Below are 14,838 nucleotides of genomic sequence, written 5' to 3' on the forward strand. Positions count from 1 at the left end.
CTAAAGTAAACTATGGAATCTAGGAGATAATGATATTTCAATGTAGGTTCATTATTTTAATAAATATACTACTCTATTGGGAATGTTGAGAATGGGGGAAGTTATGCATATGTGAGAGCAGGAGGTGTATGGGAAATCTTTGTACCTTCCACTGTGTTTTGTTGTGAACCGAAAATTGTTCTTAAAAAAAATAATAAAGTCTTAAGATACACACCAAATAATGTTGGCAAGGAATTCTCCAGGAGCATCTTGCATGGTTTTTAGAAAAAAAAGTATGTGTGGAGGGGGGCGGTCAGAAGACCATCAAAAATAAATATCCAAAATAAAATATAATTTATAGTAAAATAAAGTGAGTGAGCCAAGTCTCACATTTCCTGATTAGCATGGAATATTAGATATCTAGAAGCTTTTGAGGAAGCCAAATGATCATCAGAAATATTTTTGGTGAGCTTTGAAGGAATGCAATTGATTTTTTAAAATACTATTTATATCTGTTTTAGTCAGACTAAACTAATTGCTGTAAAAACCACCTCAACACCTCAGTGACTTAACACAAGTAAGGTTTATTTCTTATTCATGACACAGTCAGCAGAGTATGAGTCATTCAGAAATCCACACTGTCATTCAGAGACCCAGGCTCCTTCCATCTTCTGGATCTGCCCTCCCCTAGGTCTTTGGGGTCTTCTCTAACAAGCCAGCAGGTAAGGAGAGAAAGAACATTGAGAAGGCACACTATTGTTAACTGCCTTGATATGAAAGTGTCATAAATTATTTCCACTGTGAGAATGGGACATATGGTCCCACCTAGATCAAAGGGACACCTGGGAGCCCTAGTTACTTGAGAAGCCTGGGACCATCAGGCAGCAAGTCCAAATGGGGACTGATTGTGGCCAATTTGCAGCTGCAGCCTCAGGGTAAACTCCCAGGGGTGGGTCCCCTCCCCACTGGAGATTATGTAGGTGCTTGGTGTTAGGCTCTAGCTCCACAGACCTGGAGGCCCATTGCTGCCCAGGACTCCTGTAAGAAAGTGTAGTGAGCAAGTGCATGCTGAGAACTTCGGGGGTAGCTAGGGATCTGGAACTGGACAAGTGTCAGGAGATGCCGGTTACAGGACAGGTACTTGTAGGATAAGGTGTATGTCAATTGGCAACTCCTAAAATACCCAATGGGTAATATTCTCGTTGAATGAAGAGCTCCAGTTTACTGCACTGCTTTGCTAGGGTGGGGGCAGGAGTCTGGTTGGGGTATCTTCTATAACACAAACTTGGGATAGACTAGTGTCATGTCCAGGAAGAAGAAACAAACATGAATATTTGTGAGCACTGTCAGTCCTTGTCACTATGCTAACTTCTTCAGGCTCTGATGTACTATTTCATCCATGTCCACTTTGGAAATCAAGATAAACAGCCATATTCTTGGGTCAGGGAACAATTTTCTCCTGGACAGTGCTAATAGGCTAGTGTCAACTTTGACTTTCAGCTTCTCAGTTTCCTCTATTTAAGTGACACATTCTTATTAGACGTCCAACACTACCTATTAGGCTTCTGTCATGTCTTGCCTTCTGCGTTGGATCACCCGGCCTCCTCCAAGAGGTGTTATTTTTATCCAGTTTGTTCTCAGGGGTCTTGCTAAGTAGGAATTTTACAAAAGAAATTTTAATGTAGAAATTAAGGGGAAATCAAAGTTCCTTTTGTGAAATGCCAATCCTGTTCTACTCTACTTAGGGTAAAAGAGCTTTTCAATGACTCAATCAAGGCAGTTCAGCAGGCCTCTAGATTCTAGATATAATACTGTGCGGTTTAGGGAACATGATACTAGTCTGTAGGGAAAATCAGGAAGACCTGAGATAACTGATCAGATAAAGGCAAAATCTCTTTGAGTAGACAGAATAGATCTCAAAATGTCTGTTAAGGCATTTTCTTCTCTTCTATGAAGCTAGGTTTCTTTACATATTTTCCCGTTATAGGAAATAGACAGGGAGAAAGTTTTCCATCCAGAGGCGAGAGCTATATTACACATAAGATTGCATCTGCTGGCAGATTGCATCTTCTACCTAATCCTGCCTAAAAGGTCATCCCTGTAAAGCTGAGACACCTGCTTCCTCTTGGGTAGAAAGAGTATATCACAGAGAGAGGCAACTGTTGAGACTGTGAGATCTACTTTATTAGAAAGCATAAATGTAGGCATATTACAGGTACTCGGCTCAGCCTCAGAATCTAAAGTTGTCAGTTTTTAGAATTAAGTCATGATTCTCTCCTTAGTATCATTCTATCTTGCCTCAGACTTGCAGATCCTAAAGTCTGAGTTGACAGAATTAAAATGATATCATCTGGTTGGCATGAGGCATGAGTCTGGACCTCCCTAAACTCTTTCTGCATCTCTTCCTTTCCCTTCTCCTAGTGGCAGCTCCATAGCCAATACATTTTTCCTTGGAAAAATTATAGTGAATTTGTGAGATTCTTCTTGTTCAATGTACACCATGTTGGCAAGATGTATATGGATGGTCAACAAAGATATTTTATTATGGGCATTCAGGGAGTGTGATATTTTTTTCCAAGTGTCGTGAAAAGGTCTAGGATTACAGGATACTGCACTGCTCTTGAAAGAATGGTCTACTTTCATCAAAGAATAGGAGAATATTCAGATGTTAATTGTTGTGATCACCTGAAGGTTAAGAAAAAGCGTTCAAAAAGACTCTAAGCTTTCCCCCAACTTTCATGTAATTGTTAACCCATATTCCCCTTCAAATGTTCTTTTGTTGTCTCATTCCTTTCATGTTCTTTACAGACATAGATCTTGTCTTGAAAAGGGCCTGTAGTGGTCAAAGTAACAGGCCTGGGGATGCCAGGCTGGTTGAGAAGAAGCAGGAGAGGCCAGAACCAATGCCAAAGGGTCAGCAGTGAGGAGAGGGCGACTAGGAGCTCATCTTCCCCAGCAAGAGAGAATTCAACAGCTCATATCTCCAGGCAATGATAGGGGTGCTTGGCTCTGAGAGCAAAGTATAAGCAGAGTGTTCAGATTCCTGCTGAGGGGCTGAGGGAGTGGTAGCTAAGCCTGCAGGCTCAGTGCTCATGCCAGGCCATTCTGGCCCAGGAGAAAGCAAAAGACACTCAGCGCCTGCAGGGATCAGGTCAAGCATCAAGAAGGCCAGGCTACAGTTCTGTAAAGAGAAGAAGAATGTACAGTAAGGATGGGGACATGCCAAGAGGGGATAATTTCATTCAGACACAAAGAGGCCAAGAAAGAAGACTGGGTTCCAGAATAGGAAACAGAGACCCTCCCAGACCTAATCACACACATATCTCACACTGATGTGAACCATGTCAGAATCTGGTACAGTGCCCCAGGCACTTAATTCAACCAGCTCCCCTATGAGTCACAAACAGTATTCACATATATTAACACTTCTCACCCTCACACAATCACAAAACTCTTCAAGAGGAATGGGACAAGTGTCTCCCTTTTTACCAGTGAAAATACTGAGGTCTTGAGTAGTTAAAAGTGACTATCTAAGATTAACTAGGCTCAGAATGGCAACAGCAAGGCTCAAACCCTAGTCTTCTGTCACTAAATCCCTCCTTTTCTGGGCACTAGCTGCTCTTCATATCTTTGGTCCACTATCAGCTCTTACCCAGTTCCATAGCTGAGTATTTAACCAGGCATCCCTGCACACCAGTTTCTCACCCTGATTAAAAAGCTGGGCTTCAGAACTGTGACTCTCTTGAGTCAGTCACCCAAGGGCTATGCTTGCATTTCCTGACTCATATCGGGTCAGGATTTCTTCCTTCACTCCCCCATAGAGGTCTACAGTTCAAGGTTAGTATCCCAGTTTCTCTAGAAAGACACTCATGGGCATTCCCAAAGAGCCCCCTACCACAGCCCTATTCCCACAGGTTAACTTAATATCTGGGGAGTGACAATAGGTAGAATGAGATGGGACCATTTCCTATAATTTAAACTTAGAGTTTGAGGACTGAGGTCATCTAAGACAACTAATCCTGAGCTAAGAGTCAATACTGGTCATTTTAGTTCTGCCCTATCATTTGAAAACAATTTTTATGATTTTGGAAAGTTACTTATTGACTGACTCTTACTTTCTTCATGTTTAATATAAAGGTGTTAATTCAATAATTTTCAAAATGCTTTTTGTTCTCACATTCAATAACTGTATGGTATGGGTTTTTTTAGTATTATTATTATTATCATTCTATTCACTACTAGAATGTCTCAATTAAGTTCCTTGAAGAACACATAAAGTAGGTGACTATTATGGGCAGCTGTACGGCACTGGTAGAATAACTCTTATCCGCAGAGTTCACCCCCACCACCCCCTTCTTCACCTCCCTCAATGTCAGTCCCCTTGGGTTCCATCTGCAGGACTTACCTAAGCAGGTCATGGCCACATCTTCCTTGTGGTTGCAGTTGTGATACCCCCAGAACCTGTGCCGACACTGCTCCAGGGACTGCTCCTTCCCTGAGCAATGAACATCATCTAGCCAGATGCGGCCACCTCCAAGGCCAAGGTTTCTCCGGGCTTTGGCAGATAGAAAGATTGACTCCCCGCAGCCCAGTTGCTTGCACACCACCTGTTCCTCATTTTCTCCCCAGCCATCATCACAGACAGAGCCCCATTCACCCTTGTGCAGCACCTCCAGTCTCCCAGAGCAGCGGGAGTCTCCTCCTACCAGCCTCAAGTCAAAGGGATCTGCAGGGTCAGGGGATGGAGAGAGGCATGGAAAGAAGAAAAAATAACATCATCTACATCCTCATTCAAACCCCATCAGCACTTTTGAAACTCTTCACCTGTGTTTCTGTGATTATAGCCCTAGCTCTAGGTTCCAATCCATGTGGCCCAGGACTGTTTCCTTAACTAAGATCTTTTCACTTTCCTATCTATTTTATAAAAGTCTAATATTTATGAATGACTTTCTAGTAGCTTTTTAAAATTGAAGACTTCAACAAGTAAATGGAATTGTGTGTCCTTTTCCTATTATATAGAACTCAATATAATAATAGTTCAGGGCTTCCCTGGTGGCGCAGTGGTTGAGAATCTGCCTGCCAATGCAGGGGACACGGGTTCGAGCCCTGGTCTGGGAAGATCCCACATGCCGCGGAGCAACTAGGCCCGTGAACCACAATAACTGAGCCTGTGCGTCTGGAGCTTGTGCTCCGCAACAAGAGAGGCCGCGATAGTGAGAGGCCTGCGCACCGTGATGAAGAGTGGCCCCCACTTGCCGCAACTAGAGAAAGCCCTCGCACAGAAACGAAGACCCAAGACAGCCAAAAATAAATAAATAAATAAATTAAAAAAAAAAAAAAAGTTCATATTAATATATTGCTTAATATCATTTAAAGCATTTTCATATACAAAGGCAAGTATCATTATCTCCATTTTAAAAACAAGACAGTTGATGGGCAGCACAATTAAATAACTTTGCCATGGTTATGTGATGCATGAGGAGTTCTCTGTAAACATTGGTTGAATAGAATTCCATTTAATCAAATTCATGAATGAACCTAGTTGCTGGACTTATAGGCATTACCTTCACATTCAACCCATGTGTCCTCATCATGGGTGCAGTTATTCTTCCCCCAGAGCCCAGAAGAGCAATCCTGAAGGTTTCCTTCTTGTCCTGAGCATGACACCTCACTCAGCCAGATGGGCCCTTGGCCCTGGGTATCCTTGTTGCAGGATCTTTGGGTCAGTATGGCCCTCCCACACCCCAGCTGCCGGCACACCACCTTCGCGGCTGAGAGATTCCAGCCTGCTTTGCACACGGTGCCCCATTGCTGTTGGTGCTTCACCTCCACTCGCCCTTTGCAGTGATCAGGGCCACCAACCAGCCTCACAGTCTCTGGAACTGAGGGAAAAGAAAGATGAAGCATCTGCTCTTTGTAAGAACACATCCTTCCCAGAAAAGGGGACTCCTAACACTGAATTTTTCTAAGAAATAAGAATGAGACCTCAGCATCAGGGTGCAAGCATTTAGTGATTGTTTCTCTGATAACGAACTGTGGGGTAACAAAGAGAAGACATGAACTAGTCCCTTAGCCAAATCACAGTCTAATGGAGGAGGAGATAGACACACAGAGCGAAATTATTAATACATAGAAAGCAAATATATGAATGGAACAAAGGAATACAACAACAAAAACAATTATATATATATATATTCACATATATATGTATGTATGTGTATATATATATGTATATATATGTGTGTGTGTATATATATATATATATATATATACACACACACACACATAGTTGTTGTGTGTTGGTTTCCTATGAGCGTCTCCTGTCAACCTAGCAAGATGGTGGAATCCTTGAGAACTGAAAAAGCATACATTATACTTTGGGAGCTCATTTCTTCCCCATAACTCCACCTGAGCTCTAGATACAAATGTTTAGTGGTTGTTGGATCTGTGCATGTTTGTGTGTGTGAAGAAGAGAAACAGGTTCTCATATAGATTGAAACTAAGAGAAAATCATTAGTTCAACCAAGGATGAGTAGCAATTCTAGCTGAGGATAATGTTTGTCTCCAGGGTCCACAATTGAGGAAGTGTAAGATGTGAAGGACAAGGATCCAGTTAGCCATTAGTTCATGGTGGAGAATAAGGACAAAGAGTGGTCATGTGGGGTGTGGGCAGCTGGCACACAGTCCTTGAGCCCTGCCATACTTACTTTCACACTTCGCCCCTGCATCCTCACTGTGGGAGCAATCAAAAACATCTTCCTCTTGCTCACAATGAATCAGTTCACTTTCCATCCCACTGCAGCTGACCCCTTGGATGAGGACTTTTTGGTCTTTTTCTGCCAATGGCTTATATAAAGTACCACTGGGTGTCCCTGTGGCTGCTCCACAGCCCAGCTCCCGGCACACCACTTCCACATCTTTCATGTCCCAGCCGTCATCACACACGGTGCCCCACTGGCCGTCCCGTTCCACTTCCACCCGCCCTTCACAGCGATGGCGACCCCCCACCAGTCGCATTCTGGATGAAGACTCTGCAAAGAAATGAGATATTGGCTGGAGATCTGGGAGGAGCCCAGAGAGTACTCAGGCACGTATGCAGTCTTCCTAGAACTCTTCCACCACTTCCAGTGTGTGGAAAATTGAGGGATGAAAACCGAGGGGCCAAAAGGGAAGAGGAGGAAGAGGAGCTTCAGGACTCCATCTCTGAGTTCTAGTCCTGCTACACTCTTAATTGTACCCTACCAAGAAACTCCACTTCAAGACACCTAGATATGACTGCTAGTTTTCGAAAACCAGCAGTCATATCTAGGTGTTTGAAGGTTAAGAGAAAGAGGTTCGTTGAGCATCCAGCAGAGTTTTTAGAATCTCTGGTGGTCAGGATCAGAAGGACCTATAGAGATCATCAAGTCTACCCCACCATTTCACTGATGAAGAAAATGATCCTCATGAAATTCAAGGTCATATGGTCACACTGTCAAATAGTGGAAACCCCGGGTCAGAACAGGAGTGTAGAGATGATATCTGTTTTTGTTCTTTCTTCCTCATGACTCTGTCTCCCCCCATGGCAGCTAGATTGAGACAAGGTGTCTGGAAATAATTTGGGCTGAACAACCTGACTGTCTCTCCCAGTATCAGTGATCCACCCCCACTCATCCTTGCTACTTCTATGACATTTTCCCATGTCCAAGAATCCAGCTCAGAAGAAATACAGAGAGTACTGGGCAAAGGAAGAGTCAGAGCCTCAGAGTCTCAGGGCCCCAAAACTGAGTCTAGAGGATTCTAGAGGTTGGGAGTAGGAGATAGGCTTCACAGAGTCTGCAGATAAGTTCTGAGGAATCCAGGACTTGTTTCTGCTTCTTGACTACAACCGTGAGGTAGAAAAGACTAATAGAAATTCTGTCCCTTCTACTAAGACTTAGATGTGGAGTAGAGATGGTTGTGGGAGGGAGACCAGGGAAGAGCCCATTAGGAAACAAACTTCTGGATACTACATTCCAGGTATTGTTTTATGAAGTCAGAGAATAGTGATGACAAAATAGTTAGCATTGTTGCCCTCAAAGAGATTATATTTAATAGGCTTGAGGCAATCCCGCCAAGTCCTCTCAGCCCCAGAGTGATAGAGTGATAAAGAAAACCTAAAGTTTGTTCATTTGTTTTTGTTCTCCTTTTCTTCCATAATTTCTTGAGGGAAGCAATATGAAGAATGGAGGTTAGAGATAGAAATTAAAATAAAACTATAAAAAACTAAGAAAAGTCTCCATTTTTGCACACCAAAGTTTAAGGCATATATATCTGAGTACAAATATAATTCAAGAAGAGTCATCTAGAAATAACTTTTGGGTCATTGTAACTAAGATTAGAGCTTGGATAGGCATTATTGTGTACTCCAGCAAATATTAGCTATCAGACTCATGCATAGGTTATTTCATTTTATTTTGAATGACAAAACTCTGGTTTTAAATCAGTTTTCATTTTCATGAAGTGGAGGACTAGAACACCTCCTAAGAAAGAAGAAATATGTTTTTAAAAAGAGACAGAGAGACAGTGAGAGAGAGAGAGAGAGAAACACAGAATAAGTATAAAAGAAATCCAGGGGCTTCCCTGGTGGCGCAGTGGTTGAGAATCTGCCTGCCAATGCAAGCGACACGGGTTCGAGCCCTGATCTGGGAAGATCCCACATGCCGCGGAGCAACTAGGCCCGTGAGCCACAGCTACTGAGCCTGCGCATCTGGAGCCTGTGCTCCGCAACAAGAGAGGCCGCGATAGTGAGAGGCCCGCGCACCGCGATGAAGAGTGGCCCCCGCTCGCCACAACTAGAGAAAGCCCTCACACAGAAACGAAGACCCAGCACAGCCAAAAATAAATAAATAAATAAATTTAAAACCACTGCCTCTTCCCTTACACCATGATGCAGTCACATTAAAAAAAAAAAAGAAGAAGAAGAAATCCAGCTTGAGGGGAGAAAAGGTGTAAGAAAAGATTTGAAAGCTAGAGAGAAGAACAGAGGGGCTCGTCAGTGCAGTGTGTCCTAGGCAGTGTTTTAGCTTACTTAATTAGCTGAGGTCTTGAAAGAGGGACCCAGGGATGGAGGAGCAACATCTTAGGATGTGAGAAGGCTATAAAGAGAGCAGGTGTCTCCCGGCACTTGCAGTAAGGGATAGCCCTGGAGGCCAGAGAAGAAAGACCAAGTAATCTGAGTATTGGACTGAGACCCAGAAGCAGCACTCCTTTAAGGAATCAAACTGCATCCCTCAGGGTGTAAAATCCTCCACATTCATAGTGGAGTTTGTAGCTGCCCCTCTCTGGTAAAGCCTCTACTATCAAGAGAAAAACTAGGGCTTCCCTGGTGGTGCAGTGGTTAAGAATCCGCATGCCAATGCAGGGGACACGGGTTCGAGCCCTGGTCCGGGAAGATCCCACATGCCATGGAGCAACTAAGCCCGTGAGCCACAACTACTGAGCCTGTGCTCTAGAGCCCGTGAGCCACAACTACTGAAGCCCACATGCCACAACTACTGAAGCCCGTGTGCCTAGAGCCCATGCTCCGCAACAAGAGAAGCCACCGCAATGAGAAGCCCGCGTGCTGCAAAGAAGAGTAGCCCCCGCTCGCCACAACTAGAGAAAGCCTGTGCGCAGCAATGAAGACCCAACGCAGCCAAAATTAAATAAACAATTTTTTTAAAAAAAGAGAAAGACTAGGTTTAAGGGATAATGTCATAGAAACTCATAATCAACAACCAATCCCCTTGATTTTGGACCATCAGAGCCTTCCTCTTCCACAGACTAATTCTCTCTTTGCAGCCCCTTTCTCTCCTCAGTTGAGCTGTTTGTGCTCTGCCCAAAGACTCCTCACAGAAATGGCCAGTGGTGGCTGAAATCCAGCCTGCACTCTGCTGGTGAAGCCATATGCTGCACAGAAGCTGATGCATTTCTAGTTCAATGGTACCATTAAAGCTGGCAGAGAGAACTGGAAATGGTAGAATTCAGCAGGGCAAAAGGAAGTTTGTTTCCCAGGGGGTGAGGTGTCTTCTGAGCCTGAAACAAAGCCATCTGCTACTTAGAGGTGGCCGAGAGCCTTGGGTCACAGAAGCCAAGTGGAGAGGAATCTTCTTGCAAAATAAACCACCCAACTTTTTTCTTATGTGGAAATCTACCCACATGAGACTGAGTGGGTGGGTTGGGAAACCAGAAAGGAAATCTACTTGGGCTGTTTTGAACCAGAGGCTCTCTCCATGGCCCAGAGAAGTTTCAGAATTTCCACTCTCCAGAGCTTAAAGTCCTCCCTCTTAGGAACCAAAAAATCTTACCTAAGAGGCCAAGTCCATTGCAAAAGGCTGAGGAAAAAAGAGAGAAGTGAATGAGATCATGTAGTCAATTTCCAACGCTTTGTTCAAAAACGCAACTCTAGAAAGCCTTTGCCAAACTTTGTGGGACAGATAGAGTGGTAGATACGCAGCCTCCAAAGTTAGTCCTTGTTGGGACCTTCTCTTCCTGGAATGACCAGTCTCAAAGGACACATGAGCACTGAGTAGGAACCACAAAACCAGTTCTACCATAGCTAATTGACCCATCATGTTCCCTTTACATCTGATGTTGGCTCTACCCCAGGCATGGATAGATTTGGTTTTCTATTCTAGTCAATTAGACTGATTGGTGATTACCACCTAAAGTAAAAGTGTGGTGATGCAGCATCTGGGCTCAAAAGGAAAGCATGCTGGAGGCCTCTGGGCAGACACACTGGTTGGGGAAGATAAAAATGTCATGGGAGGCAGCACAAAGCATAGGGAGAAATGGCAGGATATGTCTGTGTTCACTGACACTGCATTTAGACCAGGGTCAGAAAACTTCTTCTGTAAAGGGCCAGATTGTAAATATTTTAGGCTTTGTGGGCCATATAGTCTGTTCTAACTACTCGACTCTGTCATTGTAGCATGAGTGCAGCCATATATATATAAATGAATGAGCATGGCCGTGTTCCAATAAAACTTTATTTGTGGACAATGAAATTTAGATTTTATGTCATTTTCATGTGTCACAAAATATTATTCTTCTTTTGATTTTTTTCCACCATTTACAAATGTAAAATCCATTCTTAGTTTGCAGTCTGTAGTTTGCTGAACCCTGATTAATAGGTCAGAAACAGTCCTATGTTGAGTTCCAAACTTCCAGGTTTAAGCACCAGCACATCTTTGAACCATCAGAGTTTCTTCCTACAGGATATCTACATGATCAGACTCTTCTATTCATTAGACTCCCTCCTAATGCTGTAGAGAGAGTTCTGAACACTGCTGAGTGTCAGTGGCCTTTGAACTGCAGAACTCATCATTCCCAACCCCCGCCTGCCATCCCATCTTATAGGATCTTTCTGAAGGAGTTAATATCTTTGGACTTCCAGCCTAGAGCCTTTTAGGTAAATCTATGTATTTCATTGGCTTGTCCTGGAATATTTTCTTCCAAATACTTGCTTTCCAAATAATTTCTTAATAACCCCATGTCCTTAGTTTTCAGGATATGGCCACTCCCACACTCAATGAGACCTTGTGTGTAATTGTCTAAAACTCAAAATTATATTATACATAACACCCTACATGTCTAATAAAGAACACAAAACATGTGTACATGCAAAGGAAACTGAATGTGATGAACCTGATATGTAGGTGTGAAAGCGACATAGCCCAAAAGTGACTTGAATACTCTGTAGCAGGGTCGATGACTATGGGTGTCACAGATCAGGAAAGCTTCATGAAGGAGGTGCGACTGAAGGTAAGCCTGAGAAATTCAACAGCACCTTCATAATGGGTGGGACTATCTGTTGGGTGATATAAGGGGTGTATAGATGTTTAAGTGTGTGGCCAGCACCCTGCATAGAACACACAAGTGCCCAACTGAGAAACCAGTGTGGGTTTCAGTGATGTACTGGATCATCAAGATAATTAAAATGGATGTGATTGATTAGGGAAGGGACCTAGCAGGCACTGTTATCTTGTGAAAATGTGCCTAAAAAACGTCTGAGGAACATACCATTATCTTTATTCATAGATGAGAATGAGATTTCAGAGAGATATGGTAACTTTAAAATTCAGACAGCTAAGAAATCAAAGAGCAAGGATTGAAACTCAGATCTCTTTGATTCCAAAATCCCCATTTACTCTAAATTAATCTAAGCAATAAGAAGCTGGGAAAAACTAGGGAAACATTATATGAAGCACATTTGAAAGGAAATTGTACAGTATGATAAATGAAAGGTGTTTGTCCTGCAGTTCTACTTCCCTTTCTTGCTTTACCTGCTGCTAACCTTGGTCCATTTATTTGTCTTTTTATAAATAGTGCATTTAGGAAAATTTATGTGATAAGGCAATGGGATAAATTATTACAAATTTGTTAGTGCAAATATAGTGAAATAGGAAATTTTCTGGTAATCAAGGTGGATTATAAATTGGGTATAGATTAAGTGGCTTTGGGGATTTAGAATAATTGCCAGATATAGAGAAAAGAGGAGAGCAAGGAAGAGCCTTTCCTTGAATGATACATAGATCTGCACCAGATGGGCAAGGAGAGGATTCTCCCAATCAAAGTTCCAGAGTATTCTGAAGCCTAGACCAAAAGGAGCAGAAATACTCACCAAGGATCAAGAAGAATAGCAGAGCCATGATCCAGGTAGCTGAAGATGGTGAGCTGAATCGTAAGGCTGGAAGGAAGCCACAGAACAGCAATATTCAGCTTTGGTTGCAAGTATGCTGGGAGGAGGGAAGGAGGCAGGTCCTGCCTGCAGCAGAGGCTTTATCAGATGACCAGAAACCAATGGGCTCAGGGGGCAGAACTGATAGAGCTGGACTTGCTGAATTCAGCATGTCCCCAGAGGAAGGGAGGTGGCCGGAACTGGCAGAAAGATGCTGAAAACAAAAGAAAACAATCGAAAGATTCCCAAGCTGTTATGATTTGGTTCAGCTGTAATCCCAGCTCCATCAGTCTCTGCTTCAGTCCCTTCACTATGTAAACAGGGGAAACAACTCCCATAAGGAAAGGTAAGTACCAAGAATGGGGTCATTTCACATTAGAATATCAAGCAATGCTTGTCCCCCATGTATGGTTTGTGGGGGGCAATAGGCCAATTTCAATTTTTTCCTTCCAGGTGGAAGTGACTAGAAAATATAGAAGGCAGAGATCACAGAACAACTCCAGAGTTGCCCTTGTAGGCACCATAATCCAGAGTCAAGATGGTAGCCCAGAGTCAAGGTGTCAATCTCTGCAAATAGGGCTGGATTTATTTCCTTCAAACCAGATTTTCCAGTGCTAAGCAGAGGGCCTAGGACTTGGATCTGCTTTTCTTCTATGCTTGTCCTCATTTATGCCCATCTTTGGAAGTTGAATGGAAACAGGTCCTTATGGTAATGAAATCAAGTCATTCTTAAGTCTAAGATATGGTGGGCAGGGATTGAGTAGCAAGACCCTCAGTATTCCCAGGTCCCCCTGCCTTGTTATTAAGTATAGCTTTGTTTCAACTCTAGACTACTCAAGAACTCAACTACATATGCTAGCATCACTCCCTACTATTTCAAACAGGGTAATTTTGTCTCTCTAATGAAACATCTTAGCTTCTTTGTAATATTTGGATCACTCTATACAAAGATTAGTTCATTATAGGTATTTATTTTTAATCCTGTTTTTCTTCCTATAATGTACATATTATTATATTCAGTAGAAAGTTTTTAGCTGCCATGTGTGTTAGGTGAATGTGTTGGGTCAAGGGAGTACATTGATGAATAAGGGAGAGTTTGGTGCTCCAAAATGATATGATCTAGTAATTGTAATAGCACATAAAAACAGCTGTAAGAGAGGAAAGTATAAGAAACTTTGGGAACACAGTGGAGGAAATGGTCACCTTTACTTGGTGCTAATAATAGACTTTAGAGAGATGATGACACTTGAACAGGAATTAAAGGATGAGTAGAAGGGAGAATCAGAATGGGAAAAGACTTTGCTGTGCATATGCAGACAAATGAAACAATATTACCTATTTAAGCAATGACAGGTAGTTTGGAATGGCTGGTCACAGCCTGCTTGGTGGTCAGGTGTCAGGAGATATTGGTGTTGAAATGTGAAGACACTAGGTGATATGAAGGTATCAATAGGATCCAGATGATGGAGAGTCCATTATAAATGGTTTTGTAAATGCTAATTACTCACATTCCACCTTCTGCAGGTTCTGAAATGATGCAGTAAGAGACACAGACTTCAGAAAAGGCTCAAAACATCAGCTTTACTTTGAGGAATCTAGATTAGTTTGCAACTGGGATCCAAGATCCTATGCTTTTACCTTCAGCCTTCAGAAGTCAGACCTGCCCTACTGAGTTTTTGCGTGGAGGAGAAAAGACTTCACGTGGCCTGTAGGCAGACAAATCCACCAGAGAGCTCAGGCTTCAAGATTGAGATATATTTCTCCACATATAATGTAGAAGATTAAGTGAAAGAAAAGGAGAGAACAAATAAAGACAAAAGCTTTCTCCCAACTATAGTATTTTATTAACAGAGTCAAGAACATGAAGAAAGGAAAAGGAAGCTTTTTCAATCAGAAAGAGCATTATGCTAAGGGAACAAGAAAAACCATTGAAGGATGGTATGTATTTTAGAGCATGCGTTCTGACTGCAGCTTGAAGGAGGAATTGGAATGGAGGAAGTCTGGAGTCAGGGAGGTTCATGAAGAGACCACTGCACCAGTCCAGAGAGAGTAGAAGCGAGTCTAAACTGCCAGGGTGCCAAGAGGTGTCCAGGGGAGGGGATGGATATGAGAGAGAGTTAATTGTAGAATCTATAAGAAGATTTTGCTCTTTGGATGTGACCATAAGGAGTAAATAGTCA

At 42.7% G+C, this 14,838-nt stretch overlaps 1 protein-coding gene across 2 annotated transcripts; it reads right to left on the bottom strand.

Annotated features, from left to right (window-relative positions):
• Window positions 1-543: 543 nt before the first annotated feature.
• CD5L (CD5 molecule like) lies at window positions 544-12,773 on the bottom strand. 2 transcript variants are annotated; one of them, XM_036835470.1, is made up of 6 exons: window positions 12,602-12,773; window positions 10,287-10,313; window positions 6,687-7,010; window positions 5,544-5,861; window positions 4,385-4,705; window positions 544-686 (listed from the first exon to the last, which is right to left on the bottom strand). In XM_036835470.1, exons 1-6 carry the CDS (start codon window positions 12,627-12,629, stop codon window positions 667-669), a joined length of 1,038 nt encoding a protein of 345 aa, XP_036691365.1. In that variant the 5' UTR covers window positions 12,630-12,773; the 3' UTR covers window positions 544-666. The 2 variants fall into 2 exon arrangements, with proteins under 2 accessions (XP_036691365.1, XP_036691454.1); XM_036835559.1 differs by lacking the exon at window positions 544-686 and adding an exon at window positions 693-3,160 and having other exon boundaries at window positions 12,602-12,772.
• Window positions 12,774-14,838: the final 2,065 nt, after the last annotated feature.

This window comes from Balaenoptera musculus, chromosome 1 (assembly GCF_009873245.2).
Source record: "Balaenoptera musculus isolate JJ_BM4_2016_0621 chromosome 1, mBalMus1.pri.v3, whole genome shotgun sequence".
NCBI classification, from domain to species: Eukaryota; Metazoa; Chordata; class Mammalia; order Artiodactyla; family Balaenopteridae; genus Balaenoptera; species Balaenoptera musculus.